Genomic DNA, 13,405 nt, shown 5'->3' with positions numbered 1-13,405 from the left:
GGTGATGTAGAGAATTCCTCTATTCTAAACAAGTGAAGCTGGCAAATCTTCCCTTCTCCTCCTGAGAAAACATATGAATCTCAGATACTCCTCTCCAAACCAAACTCGGAGTAGTTTGCTTTGGGAGAGAAAGCTTAACAAATGTATTCTTACTGAGATGGCCTGCCCTGTTCACCAGGTTTGCATGGAGATGTGTGGGATGGTTATGGGACCTGCCTACTCTTTTTCCTTATCGCACACGTTCTGTGCTCCTTTGACATGTTTGTCTTGCTTTCTGTCTAGCATCCTCCTCCTTCATCCGACTGACGCTGGAGCTGAAGGCCAGATTTTGCTCTGTACAAAGGTATTGTGACGTGTGTATTGTGAACGAGTCAAAAATTTCCAGATGGGAAAGCAGATCATGCCTTATCTAATGCACCTGGTTAGGCAAGATGAGAGGCTGAAAGATTTAAGAGTGGTTGTATCTTACTGCAAAATCTAAGTAGTAACTGACAATGGAAAAGCTGGATGTGGGAGAAGGGAGAAGCAGTTGGGTAGGGGGCGGGTGGATTTACACAGCGTTGTGAGAATTCTGTGCTCCATCGTGAGCTGCGCAGATAGAGATAAAGCAGCCTGACTTTGGAGTAGTCAAATCAGTGGATGTTTGGAAAAGAAGTAACAGTAGCATTAGTTCCATCTGAGCTTTGGCTTCCTAGGCACATATTACCACCATCTTTGTTCCTCATAGTGTGATAATGTATAAGAAATGGGAGGGAGGAGGAAGACTTCAACAGCAGACATTGCAAAGGGTCTTCTGTAGCAGAGGCTATGATTTCTAGGTTGAAGAGCACTTGGGGAGACTCTCTGTGGGTCTGCAGAGATGTTTTACCTCCTCTTTCCTGTGACTGTGTCTCATTAAAAGAGTAAACAAAATACACAGTACCCCTAGTCCAGGTTACCACTGTGGAACTTCGAGTGGGGATGTTTGTGCCTGTGAATGGTGGGGGGGGGGAGTGATCTAGGGCTCTGAATACAATAGTGTGGGGCACGAAGGATCATGTGTTACAATGCAAAGATGTTTGGTTATGTCCTGTTCTGCAAGGAAATCATTGGAGAGAGATAAATACCTGGAAATAGAGCTGTTCTCACCCTTTTGGTTAACGTTTTGGCATTCTTCATTGTTCATCCCTGGAAACACCATTGCTACAAAATCTCCTTACTGGTGTTTGCCAGTGGAATCAGGTATCAGGAGCCACCCTCAAACACCTCCCATTCTCTGCAGTGTTAGGGGTCCTGCCCTTACAGGACTCCCTGTGTATACCAGGTATGATGATTGTGAGATCACCCCACTGTATTCATATTGTTCCAAGGTATGTGAACACGTTCACAGTTGTCACCACACACACCCGCCACATCTGTGAGCTGGCTGTCCTTTGGGAACTTATAATTTTCCTGGAAGCCCAGGTTGGCTCCTGGAGTCTTGTCGTGACAGGGCAGGTGCTTGTATGTGATCATTCAGTAAACTGAGGTTCTGGCAGACAGCGTGTGATATTAGAAGTATGAAAAGGATGTTTCTAGTTTTCTTCACTGTATCTTTCTGCTCTTCTTCACAGTAATCCTGCTTTGAATCAGGCCTGTTCCAGCTTCCTCTGCAGCTTGTGCCTGAGCCTTTACTCTGCCACAGAGAAGGAGAGAACTTCTTCTCAGGAGGGCAAGTTTGGGGAAAGAGACAAATTGCTTCATTTAGTTTGAGGTCCTGACACCATCTATTTAGGCAATACGTGCAAAAATAATATAAAAATAAAAGGCAAAGGAGGAGGGAAGGGAGGACACACGTAAGCTCTATTTAGAGATTTTTTTTTTCACAGCTTTTTTTTAAGCTCGTCCAGCAAGGAGATAACACTCAGAGAATGCTTTTTAATGAGTTTGGAGCCCTACCTGAAAGAAAGTGTTTCATTTGCCTGTGGTTTTGTTTACATGGTGACATTTATTAGCACAACTGTGCATGGCTTAATTGAGACAATATTACTTGCCACATAGTCACCCATATCTGCAGATTAAGGTAATTTGTTGCTCTGGCATAATCTATAAAGCTTTCCTGTCTATACTGTAACTTTCCATAATAGGTAAGTCCCAAATAAATGAGATGAAAGTTTCCACATCACAGAAGCCACTTTTCCCACTGGCAGTGGTTTGTCACCATATAGGCAGAATGAGCAAAGAGCTGGGAACCTCAAACAGAAGTGTCTTTTCATCCTCAAAGCCAGCTCCATTAAAACAGGTCTCACACGTCTATTCATGCCAAATCATAGAAGTGCACTTGCTGTATGCAGACTGGGGGGTAGTAAGTTGGCTTTGATATTTCTTACATCGGGACCTTCCCTAATTTAATGTGCTTGAGTTAGGGTAGGCAGATGCTTCCATGGCCGTGTTCCACTCTGCTTTGTTGTAGACATTCATCATCACTGCCTGCCTGCTCATATTAGTTTTATTTCTAGAGCAAGAGATGTCTGAGCTTCTGCAGAAGGGTCTGCCTCAATTGAACTACACCGTTGCTGAAAGCCTTCTCCTCCTGGCTGAAACCCCTGAGCCTTTCTCTTTGGATCAGTCTCTTTGCAGCCACCAACACTGCTTCATACTACTCTTATACTATGCCTACACCCTTGGGGACAGGTGAGCCAAAAGTACACAAGGCAAGTGGTTTTGTGGCCATTACACACCATGTATTGGTGGGTAAGGCATGTCTAATGTTTTTGTTTCCATTCCAATCTCCTTGAATTCAGGTTTGTCCCAGAAGCAGAATTATTTTTAGCCATTAGAAATTTCCTTCTATCAGCACAGGACCATGGAGACTGTCCACCTCCATACATACTCAGAGCTGCACTTTACCTCCTTGCTGTCTGTCAGGACAAAGGCAAAGCCCTGGACCCGGTAAAAGAAAATTTCATTCCTACCTCTTGAACCTTTTTTGTTGAAACTAAGGTTTCTCCCCACTCCCATTAACCCTCTTGCAGGAAGTATTTTGACATAGGTGGTGAGCAGTGAATGAGTGAAGAGTGTGCAGTGCATCTATACTCTGGAAAGTTAACTGTGAAAAGCCACTAGGGAATATAGATTTGACTGAATAAACTTGTGTATGTGTGGGAAGTGTAAATGCGTTGGATAGGCTGTGAATTCACATATGGAATATAAAAAATTTCATAGCTTCAGTCTTCTGAACACATCTACAGCCTCTGCAGCAGGCTTTCTAGTGTTCCCATATGGCTCTTCACTGCTGCACAGCTTTGAGCACTGTATAAAGCCTACAAGTTTATTAGCCTTTGTGATGTAAATGGGTTTCACAAAATGATGTTTAACTGATACATTTGATTGTGTACTTAAAAAGCAGTGTGACTGTTTCTCACAGTAAACTCTCATCACTTCAGCTTTTCAATATTCAGTATCTAGTGATTATTTTGTTCTCTCTCCCCCTCTTCCTTTCCCTCCCACACACTTACCAGAGGTCGTTGTGTACCATAAGGAGGATCCTGGATGGTCTTCCAGATCTGAGCTTGATCTACGTCCATTGTCCTCTCCTGCTGAAATTCTTCCTGCACTATCCTGAACTTATGGGGAGATTTGGACACCAAGTCCTCCAACTCTGGTTTTCCTGGGGAGACTGCAAGCAAACTGAGACTGAAGAAGCTGGTCTTGGCATATCTGATCAGCTGAACAAAACTGACCTGTTACTTCCCATTCTGAAGAGCAATTCCAGCATTTTACTTATTTTACTGGTATGTGACTTTCACAAGGCCCTGATTTAGGGGGCTTCTTGGTTCTTATGTGCTGTTATGAGGCCGAGGATTCTGCTAGAAGGACCCATGTGTGTATACACAGACTTCCACCTCCCAGGGAAGCCTGATATGGAAAATGGGACTGTGTATGTGTGTTAGCTCTTTCTCTGTCATCCATCCACTGTGATAGAAAGGGATCTTTTGAGAGTTGGCTAGGAAGGGATCTGAAGGGTGCTGTTGATGTATGCCATGAAAAAACCCATTCCTTTCTCTGTCCAGATACATAGCTGGGTACTCCAGATTCTTCTGTGGCAGCCTTTCAAGAAGCTGTTTTGCTATTTTGGGAGCAATGGTTTACTACTGATAGATGAGAAGGGTATGACGAACAAATAACTTTGAAAAAACAACATGCAGAGAACAGGTTTTGAGAGCACGGCTTTCTGTTTGCTTGGGGTTTTAATTTTGTTTGTTTTTAACTGGAGAGTCTTGTCAGAGATTTTTGCAGTACTTTTGAGTTTTCAGGACTGCAAATAGCACGTTTTATTGATCTTAAAAGATAAAATAAAAATCTTGGGACAGGGAAAATTAATCAGTGCAGGGAGAAAGGGGCCTTGAAGTAGCAGGACTAGTGTGTTTGCCTTTAGCTGGCATAATGAGCTCTGTTAACCTGTGTAATCATGGCAGAATCCAGGTCCTGATGGCTGATCAGAGGCCTTCTTTCACTTCCACCTCTCTCACCTGCCCTGTCACCCCTCCCCATCAGTGGCCACTTATGCCATGACTCTTCAGCCAATCACGTGGTAAATGCTAACTAACATTTCCACACAAGAACATGAGATTTGCCTGTAAAGGCAAAAGCTAAAAGCTGCGATGTTTCTTCTCCAGCCTGTTAAAGAAATTAAAACTATGTATTATTGAGAACAGAAACCCATGTCAGCAGACAGTGACGCAAGGTTTGATTCTGAGTGGGCACCCATCGGGCATTACAGGCTGGCATGTATTTGTTCTGATCTAAGAGGCTATGGAGTAAATTTTAATATCCCAGGTTACTGAAATGGCTGACAGGAGGGCTCTCGCATAGGGCAGTTTTTTCACAGTTAGGGTGGTATTGCAGAGTAGGTAGCAACATCCAGGCATTTGATACCATTGCAGAGCATTAGTCAAAGTGATCAATGAGTTGACCTATCAGTACAAATTAATGAGGAGAAGTGACCCTGGAGACTTACCTACACTGTTACCTTTGGCAGTAGTTCTGGAACCTATCACTCCATAAACTGAAGCAGATGTGTACATCACAGGTCTATCAATAAGCAAAAGAGAAACAGTGGCTCCTTCCCTGAATGGTACAGCATTCCTGCTTTCCCTTTTCTGTCTTGTCATGTGCTTTTGCAGAAATAAATTAATTTAGCTCTGTCCTGGTCTTCAAAGTGAGTTGTAATAAATCACAGGCTTTGACAATTCACCTTTCAGTTGGGGAAGAGCATAATCAATCTGAATTTAGATGGGCTAATAAAACAGTGCAATATCCTGGGATAAATACACTGTCAGATGTAAACAAAACTTATGAGGTGAATAACCTCAGCCTGAGAATGCACTAGTAAAATGGAAAAGCCTCTGCATGGTACAGTGAAACAAAAATGAATGTCCTTCCAAGGATGATTTATTTGCTTATCTACTTTTAATAATTGTCTGGATTAGATAGAACAGATGGTTAGTGGCTTCATCTGAGACCTTGAGCTCCTGAGTAGGAAGGAAGATGTTAACACAGTGATGCATTTACCAGGACCAGGAGGGCTGTGGCCCTTGGTTAGTGCCATTTTGTGCTGCGTGTGTTCATCAGGGGGTGAATGTGGTTGTGATCACACACTGTCCTACTTGTCTTCTCCATGCTCCAGATCTGAGCTGCTCTCTCAGAGAATGGAGATAGGCTGACTGACGTTAGATTACATTCCTGAATGTCACATGGAGCACATCTGTGTCAGCGGAGCCAGTTGTGCAGACAGATCCCTGCACCTTATTCCTGTAAGTCTCAGATACGGGCAGGAATCAGGCTCAGAACTAAAGAGGTTTTTCTGGCACAGGCAGCCTGTTCTTACCTTAACTGCTTTCCTTGGGTATGGGGTCCCACAGCCATTTCCTCTCCGTCATCCTAGTCTGGATGCATGACTATTGTGTGATAAGGGAAGGCAGCTGGAAAAGGCAGTAGGCTGTCCTCGCAGGCTGTATGTAGGCTTGGTTGCTGAGACCAGTTTTCTGTTTACCTCTTTCAGCTGTACCATTTGCAATGCAGTAGCCAGGACTGCTGGGGGAGGAGAGGAAAGGTACTGCTGACATAATAGGTGTTGAGATGATTATATTATGTCAGCACTACCAGGCATTTTCTGCCTGATCTTTATGGAGTTGTATCTGTACATGCTGTGCAGGTGAATTCAATGGTTAAACACCTTAATGACAAGAGTATGCCCAAATTAAAGCTACTGGCTGTGGGATTCAGCTCAGAGACTCCAGACAGAGCTCTGTAGTCAAGAAGCAGGCTTGTGAGCTAAATGCTGTGTACAACACTACTCTTCCATTTTCTGTGTTTGAGTGATTGCTTGTCTGGTTTATGTATGTTTCATACAGTTTAGCTGTTATGTTGCTACTGCAGATACAAGGCTGCCAGCCTTTTGAAAATGAGTAACTATGGACTGACTCATAAGCTTGATTTTAGGTAAGCATCTTTAGTATGCAACCTGATTTTTCAAAACAACAAGGAGAGCAGAAGTGCCAGAGGCTCTGCGCTCTTGGAAGCAAGGCCCTGGCTTTAGGATCTCACTTGTCTAAAACCTTGACCTTAAAGGGATGTTACCCCTACACTTGTGTGCTGGACAGGAGTTAAATAGCCAAATGCATTCTTTAAATGGGATATTACTCAGAGGTGCCTATCAGACGACAGTCCATCTGCTTTATTCAGTTCTCTGTTTAATCAGGACATACTTAATCTGAACGGTGCTTTATTAGGCTGTTTCCCAAGGCGCCAGATTAGCATAATGGCATTAAATAGCAGTGACTTCTGCCTAATCAGGGCAGAAAGGTAACGTGTGTTCTTCCCTTGCAGGACCTGGTCTGCTCAAGCTCTGTGGAGGTGGCTTGGAAGGTGTTGATGACTGTAAGGACCTTCCTGGAAAGAAATGAGGATGTCCTTGTCTGTGACCTCCTCCGGAGTCAGTTCCTACAGATTCTGCAGCAGCTGCTGGTAGAGAGCAGCTCAGCCTCCTTACAAGGTGACTCCCCTCTGTGACTTGGTCTTGCTGTAAGATCAACTAGCAAGGTTGATGGCTGAAGGGATGCAGTCTGGGATAAAGTGTTTTTAAACTGCTGATGTAGCTTCAGTATTTATCTGCATGAGGAAATTTATGGACAGAACTGTGCTGATTTAGTTTCCTTTTCCAGAGATTCTTGTTTTGAAGTGAGAGAGTCTTTTTCTGATTTAGGTTGTTCTGGCTTCAAACTGTGATTATTAAACCAAGCAAGGTTTTCTTACGCTGTCGTAAGTGTTCAAGAGGGGAGCTGTGCTGGTGAATCTCCCGGCTTGAACAGGGGCTCAGCTGGTGACTAAAAGACATCCTTCTTTTTGCCTTTTCTCTGTGCAAAACAGCTTGGTGTGCTTGAGTACACTTGGTTCCCAGGGCACAGGGACCAGGAGCAGAGATTGTTTGAATCATTCATGATATTGATCTCCAAACAGGAACTGTGGTGTCACCAGATCTCATAATTCTATTAAATCTCTCAAAGATTTAGCAGGGTTGTGACTGGGGAAATCCCTCTGGTTTCCTTACTAGCCCTAGCTGGAGTTGGGACTGTTTTCCCATCGTGAATGGTGCTGTGCAAAGCAGTCTGCGAGCTTGAGCTGAAAAAGGGAGCAGTGTTAGGATGTCATTGGCTCCCCTGGGATAGGGGCCCAGCACAGCTTTTGCTTGTTCCTGAGGGGGCTGCTGATGCTTGTAACAGCCCTGCTCTGTTTGGGGTGTTTTGCTGTGCAGCGGTTGGGATGGAAGCAACAAGAGGGAAAGTGTTTTTGCCTTACCTCCAGCAAAGTCAGTAGGCTGGAGAAGAGGGAGGTTGAAAGTAGGAGCATGGTAGAACATGAGGCTACAAGGTTATGGATAAAGAAGGCAATGTTGGCATCTGCCAGATCTGATTTTGTGTGGAATTGTGCACATTTAGAGTTGTGGTGTCCCTCTGTCACTGATCTAGGAGTGCCAGTGCCAGGGTGCTGGCTGCCAGATTGTCTGTTTTCTGTTGCGGGAGTCAGACCTATTCCTCCAAACCACTAGTGATGGAAACAGGATACTGGGCTAGAGAGTCTTTTGCAAGATTAGAGCTCTTCTGCTGTGTCTAATATCCCCAGCTCCTGTTCATACTGCATCTTGAACTCGTTAGCTGAGTTACTGGTAGCCCCATCCAGAAAGTCAAACACCAGATGTACTCTGGAGATACAACTTCCTTGTCTCCCAGCACACAGGCAGCTCTCTGTGAGGTCTGGGGTGGATAAGTCCAGGGGATCTATATCCCTGATCAAACAGTAGCCTGCTCTTAGACAACAAGAGGGCCCAACAGTGGGACTCCATCAAGAATATGTTAACATTAAAGACACCCATAAATGTTTCCTCCTCAAAACTGAAAACTCCTGAGTCTTTCTGAAGACATTTTCTGGAGGCGATAGTTGCTCGCTGTAGGTATGGCTATATACAATGCAAAATCTTTATTGTTTACAGTGCTACAGAAGAGTGAATATACTGGGAAGGGGGTTGCCCTGGGGAGTTGATGGTCTGAGCAGCCCCATTCTTCTTGTGTACAGACCTGCCGTGTGGGGCTCTCACCTATACTGTCTCTGCTCTGCCCTGTGGGATGGGATGGACAGCATTTTCCAGCCTCACAACATGCTGGAGAACAAATGCTGTGCAAACCAAGCTCACTGAGGTGCTGGGCTGCTGTCAAAGCATGGGCTGCCAGTGATGGTCAAGTAGATGGGAAGAGGGCAGTCTGCAAAGGGCTGGTGACTTCTAGCCTATCAGAAGTGTCAGTTTGAATGTGCGGTGACCATGCCCCTTACATGGTTCACTAAGGGGGTAAAGGCCCTAGCCTCCTTTTTCCCTCTCTTTTCCAGTTGTTCCTAGAACGGTGTTGGCAGGATCCAGCGTGTAACTTGGGCCAGCTGACAGTAGCAGAAAGGGGGCCTGATCCCAAGGGGACTGTAGAGATGAGAATTAAGTTGGGAGGCATGTGTGTGTGTCTAAAGGGGGAATATTTCCTCCCCTAACCCACCCTCATTCCTGAGCCGGAAAATTAACAAGTCTTGGCACCCTTTAAGGTACAACAGTTTAGAGTTCACTGACAAGCTAAGCTGTCTGTGCCCTTCTTAGCTAACTGGAACCTGCCTGTTTTGCTGAGCCTTCTTTTCCTGGTGCAGCTGCGGAGCAAGGGTGTGAGGGAGCTGGACAGCACAGACTTCAAGCTGCTTCACCAGGGTGAGTCTGTGCATCCATCTTCTCCCAGGGGATTTTCATCTGTGTTTGTTAATTGTTCCATAAGATGATTAGGGGCTGGCTCTTTGTTCTTTGGGAGAAGGTGTACCTTGCATTACAGTTATGGTTGCTTTGAGATACTTTCATAGCCAGAGCATTGTAAAGAGCCCTGGTTACCAGTTCAGTCAACAAAACCAAGGTTCTCTGCCTCTTGCTTTTACAATACATTTGTTGTCTGAAACCTCACAAGGTGGCCAAAGTATTCTCCTGGCAACGACATGATTTCAGGGTCTGTGACTGTTGTTGACTTGGCACATGACAGTATTGCTGATGTGCTTCCTGAAACATCCTTCCCCATTCACACTTGCTAACACACTCCTGTGGGGTTCAGGCCACAGGGGTGTCCTGTGAACCAGCCATCAGGGACCAGCAGCCTAGTGAACCTGGGCTCTCCCTGCAGTGTGAGTCCAGAATATATGGGTCCCAACAAGCTGCAGGACTTGCCCGCTCTACCCCAGAGACACAGAAGAGCAGTTTCTGTTTGTTTACTGACCATACTGTGACCTGCTGTCTTGTCTGGTGATCCTTACTTGGTGACTTCTCCCTTCTTACTTGGCTATTGGAGGTTCATGCAGGATGTGAAAAAAGAATATATACTAGAGGGAAGTTCAGCTGATCCATCCTCTCATCTCTTCCCTCCTCTGACAAATTGATGTCTCCAGCAGACTTTGAAGGACTATCCCCTTCAATTTGAAATGTTTCATTGCCTCTGTAAAGAAGCAGTGTTTCTCAGATGTTCATTAGCCAAGGGAACTGGTGGGTGTGGAAGAAGCATGTCCTCTTTATACCAGCCCTTTTTAGCTGCTGTGATTTCAGACCACAGCTCAGCTACTCCCAGGAGTCCCAAGCTTCTTCTGCTCTTTCTTTCTGCTCTGTATTTTTCAACACAACTCTCTCCCTGCCCCAGCTACTCCCTTCATTCCCTGCTTGACTCCCCAGGCTGTGTTCTTCAGGGGTGAGTGTGCAGGGCACTCTTCTCTGATGAGGCCTAAGTGAAACCAGCTCATAGTGTGGGGAGGCGTGTTGATGTGTGTTTTTTGAGAATTGCTTACTCAGACTTTAAGCTCTTCAAAAGATCTCCTGTGACAGTTTTGCTGGGCCCTGCAGTCCTGGATTTCCCTCCCAAACTCTTGCTAAACATTGTTCGTAAGTGTTTGATGCTTACAACAAATATGGCGCATTTTTCCTAGTGGGAGCAGAGTTGGTGAGAGTGGAGGAGCACAGCTCTCCATGCCATTCCCCAGTCTGGTCACCATGTGAGACATGGCTGTTTATGTTTGACCTAGTATTAGGATCAAACTCACTCTGTGGAAACAGGTAACTTATAGACTGTTGCTCTTGGGTTCGTTACTGCCCAATGTGATATAAGCCCTTTAATAGACTCTTTTCTATTCCCCCCTCCCTGTTGTCATCCTCCATTGCACTGTCCCGTCTAAAGCAAACACTCTAGGGCGGATGCCTGTTGCTTTGTCTGTACCATACTCTGTTTATTTTCACTTCAGGTTGTGTTGCTTTTGTTCGAATTCTGTCCCCACTGACTGACTTCTTTCTTGTGCTGAGGTGCTCTGTTATGTTAGTGGCTGTGTTAGCACATTCTTTTGTTTCCAGTCAGTAATCTCTGTGGGAAATGCAGGCCGAGGGACACTGACCTTCTGCAGCCATCCTTGAATTTTCTGTACTGGAGCCTTCATCAGACAACACCTTGTAGTCAACAGAGAGGTGAGGCAAGATTGTATTGATTGCTAAGTTAATCTCAGTGAGTTTGTAGCTTGGCCATCAGAGACTGTATTCTAACTGTCTCATCAGGTAAGGTGGATTTTTCCCCTTCCAGATGCAGCATTACAGTTAACAAAGACCATTTTGTATTTGGGATGAGGTTTTTTAGATTGAGGGTTTTGGTTTGGTTTGGTTTGGTTTTGTTGCCTTATGAAGATTCAGGAATTGACTGCTGAGAGACAGAAGCACTGTATTTTTCTTGTTCATAAAACACAGCAGTGGGGCTTTGGTGCCTTGTTTGAAATGTCCTGGTATTGCCATGGTTCAAAAAATTAAACAATAATAGAGAATAGCTCTAACCAACCTTCCAGCTGTGTTAGCTGAAGGCTGGTCATTTTATTAGCTGGCCGAGTGGTCGCTTGTGCTGTGGGAGATGAATACCAGCGTAGCTGGACAGCCTTACTCTGAGCCATGGCAGCTGGGGCTGCCTCACTGCAGCAGGGGTGTGCTCTGCACTTCTCTTCTGCTTGTCAAGCTGGTTTAACCTGTGCCATCCCGTCAGCCTCTGTGTTTCTCCCACGCAGCAGTGGCTGTGCTGCTCTCCAACGTGCCCTTGCTAGAGCTCCTGCAGAAGGTTTTGGAGTGCACCTGGTTGCGGTCCCCTCCGTCTGAACCTGCTTACCTATCATCTGACGATGCCTTGCTGTGCTCTGGATGGCTGTTGGTTGCATCCCTCTTACTTTATCAGCATCGCTACAATACTGAGGTTAGAACCACTCTAGTGTTCAGATCTAGGGAATGGCTAAACCTTAAAAAAAAAAAAAAAAATTAACACCACCCCCCCCCCCCTTCATTAGCAGAGGAAAGTGGTTTGCTTTGGCCTGGAATCTGATTGCTTTGGTTGCTCTTTTATTATTGTCCACAAGTTATTCCCAGCTGCACTTCTCTAGCAGGACTGGAAGATGGCATGTTGCTGAAGGCTGAGACCCAAATCACTGGAGAGTTAGAGAGGGGCAGAAATCCTGGGGGAAAAAGTGCATACCCAGCCCTCCTGATCCAAATAACTTTACTCTTCAGGACAGAGAAAAATATATTTGAAGGCCTTTCTCAAGGGAAGGCTGGGGGTGGGAGACACAGCTCCCATATTGTAAACTGCTTTTTTGGTGCTAAAATGATCAATAGAGGAACAGTCACAATCCAAACCTATTATTGGCAAGTAAGTGTTCAATATTAGCAAGCTCATATGAATGTGGGCAGCTGTCATTGTATTTGATGCTTTGCAGTCTGACAAGAGAGCTAAGCTGGAGTTGTCAGCTGATGTTGGAATTACAACTTCAAGGGAAGCACTTTCTAATGCCAACACAAGGGGATAATGTTTCCTTTTGAACTATCTACCCAGGCCTCTCTCCCTCTTTTGATATGGAGTTAAACAGCATGTCATGAGTTGTCAGCTCTGCTCTTGCAGTTATGCCCAGCAGAATATGTGCTTTGGGATTCAGTGCACCTATTTGCAAATAATAAAATCACATTAAGGACATGTGTGCATCTGCACAGAGAGGCAAGGGTTGGTTTTCTAATGCTGGGGGAAGACTTTTTTACAAAAGGCCAAACCAGACCAAGTCTGTACCTGTTGCTTCATGGGTGTGCTGCCTTTGCTTAGGTCTTACAGCATGGGACTTGTATGGACTGTCAGCTGTATGAATGCATAGCAAGACTTGCCTGTCCCTGCTCTGTTAACTGCCGAGCACAATTTACCTTCTCAGTTTCCAGGTCAGGGCTGGGTCTGGGTGGTCAGTGTTGTGCCATTCCCAAAAGTGAATAGTTCTAGTGGCTAGTGTTGAGTTTCATCTTCTGGGAGTGACTCTCTCAGCTCATATTGATCCTTGGAGTGCAATCATTTAGTGGCTTGTAAGCCTGTTGTTTGACTTCATCAATATGTTACTGGCTTGATGTGCAGTTCAGAATTGCACCAGAGATGGGGAAAGAAACTGCAGATGTAGGTGGAAAATGGAAGTGGTTCAAGGATGCTTCAGCATTGCTAATCTTCAACATTTCCAAGCTTCAGTGTTTCTAATCTTCTGCTGAGGGGGAAGGAAAGGGGGTAAGAGGAATACTCACTTCTCTTGCTGCTTTCTGCTGCTCAGTATTGCTGAAGCTGCACAAAGCATCCTGGAGGCCCTTGCAGAGAGCCTTTGGCCTTCGTGGCTGTGAACGTGAGCTGATGCCAGGCTGTCTCTCTGAGCCTTCAGTTTTTTAGAGGGGAACAATGGCTCTGAGAAATGGCCACATTCATCTCAGGCTGGTGTTAATAGTGAGGACTTGTCCAGCCATAGCAAGCTTGCATGTTAACTGTTTTGCTGCTACTGGCTT

General features: G+C 45.2%; 1 protein-coding gene across 1 annotated transcript in view; it reads left to right on the top strand.

The window, feature by feature from the left end:
* MEI1 (meiotic double-stranded break formation protein 1) overlaps positions 1–13,405 on the top strand; it is a 39,282-nt gene that overhangs the window by 18,169 nt on the left and 7,708 nt on the right. The window contains 9 exon segments of the mRNA XM_059816696.1: positions 283–343; positions 1,593–1,690; positions 2,478–2,652; positions 2,763–2,910; positions 3,480–3,752; positions 6,850–7,015; positions 9,158–9,262; positions 10,928–11,038; positions 11,620–11,801. Of these exon segments, the coding sequence (XP_059672679.1) occupies positions 283–343; positions 1,593–1,690; positions 2,478–2,652; positions 2,763–2,910; positions 3,480–3,752; positions 6,850–7,015; positions 9,158–9,262; positions 10,928–11,038; positions 11,620–11,801 (1,319 nt within the window).

Source organism: Gavia stellata, chromosome 4 (genome assembly GCF_030936135.1).
Source record: "Gavia stellata isolate bGavSte3 chromosome 4, bGavSte3.hap2, whole genome shotgun sequence".
NCBI lineage: Eukaryota > Metazoa > Chordata > Aves > Gaviiformes > Gaviidae > Gavia > Gavia stellata.
The sequence above is the reverse complement of the archived record's forward strand: the minus strand, read 5'-3'. Positions and strand labels throughout refer to the sequence as shown.